Genomic DNA, 9,020 nt, shown 5'->3' with positions numbered 1-9,020 from the left:
ACAATTGCAAAGATATGGAAACAACCCAAGTGCCCATCAATACATGAGTGGATTAATTTAAATTAATTTTTGAATTGATATTATGTGGAATATTTTTTCATTTGTTGAGTGTTTAGATATGGATTAATTTTTCCCTTGTAGGAGAATAATAATTTACCCGAGTAAAGAATTTAGGATCACCGACCTTACTTCAGAATTCTGCAATATTTTTCCACTGCATCACACATGAGGCATCTGAAGCCAGTGTCATTCTCTTCTTTGTAAACAGTCAGTATTTTTTGTCAGAAAATTTTTAAGATTTTTCTAGAACCCTTCAATTTAGAAAAAATACTAATTGAGACTAGGCGTGGATGTTTTTCAAGAATTCTGATCATGGTTCTGTTAGCCCATTCTAAAAGAAAGTAGAGGTTTGGGCTTGGATTTTGTGTTATGTTTTCTTAGTATCTGGTAATTTTTTTGAAACTAGGTGGTCTCTGAGTAAATGGCACTTGAGCAAATGCATGAAATTTAAACAAAGGAATCGTATTTCAATGGTGTTAAGGTTGTCATGTCAAATATCAATGAAAAATGAACAAAAATAAAGACTCAACACATGTGCTCCCAGGCCATGAACTGTACAGGGGAGCCTTCATGCCTGCCTTCCCTCTCTTCCTTGCCAAGGTGAAGCTAGTCCACAGGCTTCTAGACATGCTCGTGTCATTTGGGTGGGGATCCCAGGCTCCTGTGTGCTCCCTCCAGACTAACCCGCACAACATGGGTGAATCCACCTGCCCTCCCGCTTCCCACCTCCATGGCAAGTCCACTCATGGACCATTTCTACAGTGACAGGTGTTTTCGCTGAGGAAACTGAGCAAAAGGGCATGTCTTTAGTTGCACTCGGGATGCTTCGTGTCTTCTGATAATGATTTGAGAAGATAAGAGTGATGAAACAGAGGAGAGACTGAGGGCACAGGGAGAACAGGCAGGGCATGTGAGAAGAGCAAAAGTAGACACGGAGGCAAAAATGATGGGTCAGTAGAGCAAAGCAGGGAAGATCAACAGAGGCAGCAAGGAGGCAGTTGGCAGACAGGTGCAGGGGAAGGCCACAGAGAGGCAGGAGCAATGAGACTGCCGGACAGGTCACTGGGTACCATCTAGTCAATTTCATCACTTCTCACAGATGAGAACATTTACAACCTAAGTGTGGATTTGATTTCTGCAAGTTCAAAAGCTAGTACATTTTTTTAGCCAGATCACAGACTTTGTTCTAAGCCAGGACTCCTTTTCCAGCAGTTAGTGCAATAGAGGAGGTTGGGCAGATGTAGACAAGAGCAGGGAGAAAACCTGGAAGCCAGACAGTGGGAGAGATGGAGGGGAAGTGAGAGACCCCGTGGGAGGCTGTGGTAAAGGGAGGTAGTGGGGCTTCTCTTGTAGGGACGTGGGCAGAGGGAGAGGTTTGTCTGTGTGTGGGAAGGGAAGTGGGATGACAGTGCTAGAGGGTGTGGGGAGGGGTGCTGTTGTCTGAGTTCTGAGGGCAGGTGTCCTGCAGAGCCACCGTTCCCCGACAGAGCTCCAATGCTGCCCCTGCTCCTGCTCCTGCTCCTCTTCAGGGAGCTTTGCTGCCCTGGGGAGAGCACAGCGGGTAAGAAGAGCTCAGGTGGGAGGATACCTAGGGTAGGGCACAGGAGGATGGAGAGGAAGCTCTGGGGAGGACCTGGGAAAGGAAGCAGTGTTGCTGTAGGATGCCCCTGGCTTCTGCCCTCCAGGCTACTTCCATGCTCAGTATTCTTGTCTACAGTCCCAATTTCTGTCTTTGATATTGGGGATAGGAATTTGGCCCAGGGGAGAAGCGGTAGTGCAATATGTGTAACTATCTCCATCCTTCCTCTCCTCTCTGGGTCCTCTTCTTTTCGTGGCATCTCATCTCCCATCTGTTTACACTCAATCTACTTGGCATTCCCCTCTCTCTCAGCTCCCCAAACTCTAGGATCTCATCGTCCAGCAGCAGAAGAGCCCCTCTCCTTCCACATGCTCCAGATCTCCTCCTTCGCCAACCACAGCTGGGTGAACACTCAGGGCTCAGGCTGGCTGGGTGAGCTGCAGACTCACTCCTGGGACAATATTGTGGGAAACATCCGCTTTCTGTGGCCGTGGTCCCAGGGAGATTTCAGCAAGCAGGAGTTGAAGAACTTACAGGCACTGTTGCAGTTGTACCTGCGTGGTTTTGCCAGGGAAGTACAGACCTATGCCAGTCAATTTCAATTGGAATGTAAGTTTATTGTTCTGAGCTGATAATTTTCCCGGGACTCCAACCATCTTCCAAAGGGGAAGACAGTATATTAGCTCTAAGCATCATCCAACCTTCCTGATGTTGTTTCCTGTCTCCCCTTTTCTCCCACTGCCTCCTCTGCTAGACCATTCACTAGCCCCTGAACTCCCAGGCCCCCACATACAGAGAAGGGTATCTCCACATGCCCCTGAATACACCCTGAAGTTCTGGCTCTTTGGAATAGTTGTCTCTTCTTGATTTTCTGCCTGTAATTTCTGGCCTAACACTCTGTGTTTCCCAATCAGGTTTCTGGCCTTTTTTCCCATTGGCCTGAGTGTTCATGTGGCCTGTCCTGTACTTGCCACTCTTGTATGAGTTCTTCTAGACTAGCTTTCCCATCTACTCCTTCCCCAGTAATTATTTCAAAGTACCTTTATTATCTTCAATTTTTCTTCACACACTTTTCCTACCCATTTTTCACCTAAACTCTAGTCTTCCATATGATTTCCCAGCAAATTTTCCTTGCCTTAAATCTCATTACTGTCTAAATTGTTAATTTTTCTTTTCTGTCATTCTTTCCATATTGATTCTCTCTTCTACTCTCAGACCCCTTTGTGGTCCAGATATCAGCAGGCTGTAAAATGCACACTGAGAAGGCCTCAGAAATCCTCGTAAATGCAGCGTATCAAGGATCAGATTTCCTCAGTTTCCAGGGAAGTTCCTGGGTGCCATCTCCAGCAGCAGGGACTCGGGCCCAGAATGTCTGCAAGGTGCTCAATCACTACCGAGATATTAAAGAAATAGTGCAGAGCATGTTTGGTCATACCTGCCCTCGATTTCTGGCAGGCCTCCTTGTAGCGGGAAAGTCAGAACTGGAGAGACAAGGTGAGCCCACTCTCCCTCCTGTCCTAGTCCTAGTGCTTTAACTTTTGTACTTGAATTACCAGTTCTCATTATTATTTTGAAACACATGAGAGGCTATGGGGTTAGATGTGTGGGTTTAGGATTGTGTTTCTTACACGAGACAAAGAAGATATTGCTTAAACTTCTAAAACATTTGAGTCCCTGAGCTCTGGGCAGGGGATTCCCCTTAAATTCCATTTCTCGCCATCTTCTCTCGTCCAGTGAAGCCCGAGGCCTGGCTGTCCAGTGGCCCCAGTCCCGGGCCTGGCCGTCTGCTGCTGGTGTGCCATGTCTCAGGATTCTACCCAAAGCCCGTGTGGGTGAGGTGGATGCGGGGTGAGCAGGAACAGCCGGGCACTCAGCACAGTGACCTCCTGCCCAACTCTGACTGGACATGGTATCTCCGAGCGACCCTGGATGTGGCAGCTGGGGAGGCAGCTGGCCTGTCTTGTCGGGTGAAGCACAGCAGTCTGGAGGGCCAGGACATCATCCTCCACTGGGGTAAGAAAGGGCTGGGGCCCAGCTGGGAAGTCATGGAAGACAGTCCTAGGGCTTTTGTGAGGAGCAGAGGAAATGGGTAGGATGCCTGGCACAAGAAGGATGAAACTGGGAGAATCCAAAAAAAGAAGGGCAGGAAATGACAGTAATTAAATTCGAAGGAAATGGAAATAGGGGATTCGAGGTACTAAAGAGAAAAGAAGGGATGAACTGGTGACTTGATGGAAGAGGGTTGGGGAGGAATTAAAACGAGGGCTCTAGAAAGTACAAACGAAGACTCTAGGAGACCCCCCCTACCCTTGTGAAATGAGAAGGCTGAGCTGTGGTGGGACAGAGAGTATTTTATGGGTTGACATTTGTATTTTGTCACCAACCAGGTGGATATTCCATCCTACTGATACTGATCTGTTTGATGGTCGTAGTTACCCTGGTCATGTTGGTTGTAGTTGACTCATGGTTTAAAAAACAATGGTAAGCCTTTTTGTGTTCCTTGTTTCTTCAACCTCTAATTAACTCTTTCTTCTATTTTCTATCTTGTTTTTTGCTTCCCCCTTTCTCTCTGATTTCCCTCCTTCTTCTTCTTCTTTTTTTTTTTTTTTTTTTTTTTTTTGGCATAGTCTCACTCTGTTGCCTGGGCTAGAGTGCCGTGGCATCAGCCTAGCTCACAGCAACCGCAAACTCCTGGGCTCTAGCGATCCTCCTGCCTCAGCCTCCCGAGTAGGTGTGACTAAAGGCATGCGCCCCCATGCCTGGCTAATTTTTTCTATATATATTTTTAGCTGTCCAGATCATTCCTCTCTATTTTTTTTAGTAGAGACGGGGCCTCGCTCTTGCTCAGGCTGGTCTCGAACTCCTGACCTCGAGCAATCCTCCTGCCTTGGCCTCCCAAGAGTGTTAGGATTATAGGCGTGAGCCACCGCACCCGGCCTGATTTCCCTTCTTGAGATTAAGATCCTCTTCTCTTCCCACAGCTCAGACTGGAACTTTATCTGTTCCGATGTTTCCAGAACTTCCTTTGCTATGGGAGCCAACACCCAGGACACCAGAGCTTCAGGACGTCAGCTCTGCTTGGCACAAGAATCGTGGATCATAAGGAGATTCGTGAAGAAGTGGAAAACAAGCCTAAAGCAAATCTGGTGACTTTAGTTTCACCTTATATATAAAATCTTTGCCTGTATCTTTAACATGGTTCATGTCTAATAAAGAAAGCATGATTTTATTAAAACAGTTTGCTTTAGCAAAGATAGCGGTCTTTTAAAAATGTGTGGGGTTTTTTTTTTTTTTTTTTTGGTTTTTTTTTTTTCATTTTTCCGGCTTTGGCTACATACATATTCTTTGCTATTGATTCTTTAAGCTATAATTCAGGTGCCTTTGTCTCAGGCAAGCTTCTCCAGATTACCCAATTCAAAGTTTTTCTGTACTCCCCAAAATTTAACAGATCTTCATAAACACACTCATTTCTTCCTACTCTGAAAAGTAGTTATTTAGGTTTTTGTTCTTCTCTTTTCTCTCAGTTGTTTCAAAATAGGATTTGCGTGTTTGTGTCTGTATTCATGACCAAGAGCTTTGTCTGAATTCAGAGCCAGGTTTATAAGCACGTGACCTGTGCAGGCACACGGGATCTCGTGCTCTGAAGGGACTCGTGCGAAGTTCAATGCTCTGCTGTTGTCATCTTCAAATTCCTAACAATGTTAAAAAAAAAAAAGACACTGCATTTTCATTTTGCACTAATCCCACATATTATGTAACTGGTTCTGCCTGATGGTACTGTTTCTCAATAAATGATGATTGAAATAAATTCAGTGTCAGATCAAGTGATATTGTTTTACTCCATTCCCTCTTTGATGACCCTGCATCATTTGATTCTGCTCTTAGTGAAACCCTTCCTCTCTCCCTTTGTCTGTCACCAAGGGGACAGGAGACAGGGGAGTGCTTTGACTCCACAGGGATTGGGGTGTTAATTCACCTTCAGGGATATTTAGAGACAATAGTAACATATGAGATGTACCTTGTCAAAGTGAGGACAGGGTTGAACTGGCATTCCTAATTCCCTGCGATTGTGGGCGTCTCTGTGTGTCTTTGTGGATGTGCATATTGAGGGAGAGAAATTCATATTTTGAGCAAGAAGAGGACATGGGGTTTGAGGACAATGTAATGTGCAGAGCCAGGGCTAAGGCAAAGAAGGAAAAGATTACATAGATGCCAGTTAAGCTATGCGTTTGCTTTTCTTTGTTATTTTGGTTTATTATTGTTATTATCATTATTATTTACAGTTTGTTTTTTCTTTAGTTTTTAATGTGCATTCTTCAATTATCTAGTTAGTTGAGATACATTTGATTGAACCCTTTGGAAAGCAGAAAGCTGTTCGGGTGCAGAGTGCATACAGATGTTCAGTCAACCTCTTCCCTTGGATGGGATAATTGAGCAGATTATGTAGATTTGTAGTGGAACTTTAAAACTCCATGCTGGGCATTTTCAAGTTATCAGACAAAGTTCCATAATCACATAACCAGGCTGCACTCTTACCCATAGCCATGCATTGAGGCCAGTCTTTCCACTGTTGAGAGTCCATCCCCTTCTGTAGAATGTGTTCAGACAGCCTATCTAGAGCCAGGCCACTAGAGTCCAGAGAGGAAGGTGGAATTTTAAGAGGTTGTTTGGAGCAGTAAATGATGAAGGTCAGGGTTTCATTATATGGTGTAAGTCCACAGGGGATGGCCTCTACAAAATGAAGAGGTTCAAGTAGGGATCTTTCAGTTTCTGGCACAAGGTGTATAGTGAAAACATATTTCTGATGTTTCCCATTTGAATAGATTTTGCCCAGTGACTCTAGTTTTTGGTCACAATAGCTCTTGAACCCTTGATATGGCTACACTGACTTCTCTGTCACTGTGTCCAATCTTTCTGCCATTGCATATTATGCTTCTGTGACACTAGATTTCTTTCTGTCCCTCACTTATGTTGAACTTCTTCTCAGCTCAAGTGTCACCTCCCTAGACAGACCTTTGATGATTAGTCTAATTAAAATATCACACTTCACCTCAGTTATATTCTATTCCAATATTCTTTGATTATCTTGAATGCTTAACTTATTTCAAATTATCTTATTTATTATGTACTTAATGCCTTTCTCACCTAAAATATAAGCACTGTAATATCCTGGATTTTATCTATCCTGATCACATTTGTACCTCAGTGCCTAGATGATAGCCTAACATATGGTGGGTAACTAAAAATATTTTTTTGAATGCACAAAGGATATTAAACTTTGACTTGCCAGAATAGATTTTAGTGATGCCACTCTCTGTCTGATAAGTCATAGAGTTTCAGGTACTAGTATATTTTTAAAGTGCTGGTGTCACTGAAAATGCAGGTGCATCATTGATGTTGTGCAAATATGGCAGAATTGTCACTCTTAGTTCTCTCCTTCCTTCAAATGATTGCCTTTATAAGTATGGCAAGATTCTAAGATACAGATATGAACTTAGGAAGGAGGAGGAAATCCCAGAGCATCTTATCAGACTTCGTGCTATGAGAGACAAACTCAGTGAGCCACAAAGTGCTTCTTTGGGTTTCTCTTTTGTTGTACATGGAATCTCTTAGGGAAAGATGACTGTTGTCTACAGCAATTTTCAGAAAACTCTGGGTTCCTGAACAAAATAGCTTAATGCATTGTGATTTAACTTCTGACAAGGTACTATAGTTGAGAAGTGGGCATATATTTGGGTGAGGCACAAGATATACCTCCTCTGCAAGACAGATATGGGCTATGTGCACATATACATTGCTCCTTCCCATAAATTGGCATGGAAGAGTTCAAAAAGAAGCTCAGGACAAGTCACTATATTGCAAGAAATGCCAGTTCAGCAGGATTTGGGGAAGTTTAAATGTTGGTCCACCACAGTGTCAGAAAAACTCTGGGTTATCCTTGCATTGTAGACCTTTAGGTGAGGTAATTTTATCAGAATTAGGTAAGTATCTGGTACTTAAGAGCAAAAAATGTAATTAAATTGCTCTAAGGCAGAGGTGTCACTTAGTACTGTTAATCGTATCATTCTGGCTGGAACCCTAGAGTAGGATACTTATTGTTCTAGAGGGTCAGGGTGGTTTTCCCAATAGTTAGGGATGGATGACAGTTTCCATTCTCACAAGGTATAAAACCAAGAAGGTAATCTGCTCTACTGAAAGTTCAGACCTTGAGTTTACTATGTTCTGTTGTGAACACAAATACAGTAGTAATGATAGAAGGTAGGTTTGGAAGAAGAGATGGAGGGAATATTCTTGGAGGTTAGCAAATTTCTCTGGGAGTGGCACTTACTTCTGGAGGGAGGAATCAGTAGGACTGATGGGATCAGAATATGCTGGGGCCTAAGCTCAGAAGAGCATGGCAGCAACAGGCCCTGGATAAACCATAGCCTTGGAGAATGCCTGTCTGGTATTTTCTATCTAATGAATGAGGTAAGGTGAGTCTATGAAAGACTAGGCTAAGTGGAGCAACATGAACTTAAACAGGAGTTCAGGCCTCCGGGTATATCACCTGCAAATGAAGAACGATAAATATACAGCACCTGCTCTGGAGCCTGTGTTCAAGGGAAGAGATGTGGTTAAAGGCACGGGGTCTGCTTCGGGTTACCCACAGAAGGTACCTATGGATTTCTGGAACTTAGACTTTGCCCTTAAGGAATTAAAACTGATTCATAATCCTTCCTCATTTATCATTTTCTCATCCTCATTTTCTTCTTTAAATGATCCATCATTTTATTATTTCCTGAAGATCAAAACTTTATTCTGTTTGCTTTATCATTCTTGCTGAATAACAAGTCACTAAAGCCTCCTTTATAAGTTCTCCTACATCCCATTCCCTCTTCCATGATCCTGATCCAAGTGTGAACATCATTAACAAAAATGTACTGATCCTCTTATCAATAATGTGATAATGATCACATATTGAGCATCAGCTCAATTATGCCAGCAAATAAGAGAAGTATGATTTTATGGCTATAGCTGATTAAATGATAAAAATCATCAGAAGGAAATCTATAGGCCACTCTTCTCCATACTTTATACATATTAACTCATGTAATCTTCATAAAAATCCTGAGCAGATATGGGATAATTTCCATTTTAGAGATGAGATGACAAAGGTCACATAACTAGTAGGTATTTTAGGCAGTTCTGTGAGAAGGTGACTTTTCAGAACAGAAATAAAGCAAAAGCAAGAAACAAGTCATGCTGTATGTGGGACAAGAGCATTGTAGGCAAAGGAAGTACAAATAAAAGTAGCATTAGACTGGCTGTCTTCTAAAAACTGTGAGAATTCTAGTGCAGCTGGATTGTAGTGAGTGATAGGGAGTGTCATAGGAGATGAGGC

The 9,020-nt window shown here is 43.0% G+C and overlaps 1 protein-coding gene across 1 annotated transcript; it reads left to right on the top strand.

Annotated features, from left to right (window-relative positions):
* Nucleotides 1-1,554: 1,554 nt before the first annotated feature.
* LOC138390341 (T-cell surface glycoprotein CD1e, membrane-associated-like) lies at nucleotides 1,555-4,789 on the top strand. The gene is made up of 6 exons (XM_069479216.1): nucleotides 1,555-1,621; nucleotides 1,952-2,248; nucleotides 2,855-3,133; nucleotides 3,374-3,652; nucleotides 4,027-4,120; nucleotides 4,621-4,789. The coding sequence occupies exons 1-6, from the start codon at nucleotides 1,555-1,557 to the stop codon at nucleotides 4,787-4,789; spliced, it is 1,185 nt and encodes a 394-aa protein (XP_069335317.1).
* Nucleotides 4,790-9,020: the final 4,231 nt, after the last annotated feature.

Source organism: Eulemur rufifrons, chromosome 8 (assembly GCF_041146395.1).
Source record: "Eulemur rufifrons isolate Redbay chromosome 8, OSU_ERuf_1, whole genome shotgun sequence".
NCBI lineage: Eukaryota > Metazoa > Chordata > Mammalia > Primates > Lemuridae > Eulemur > Eulemur rufifrons.
The sequence above is the reverse complement of the archived record's forward strand: the minus strand, read 5'-3'. Positions and strand labels throughout refer to the sequence as shown.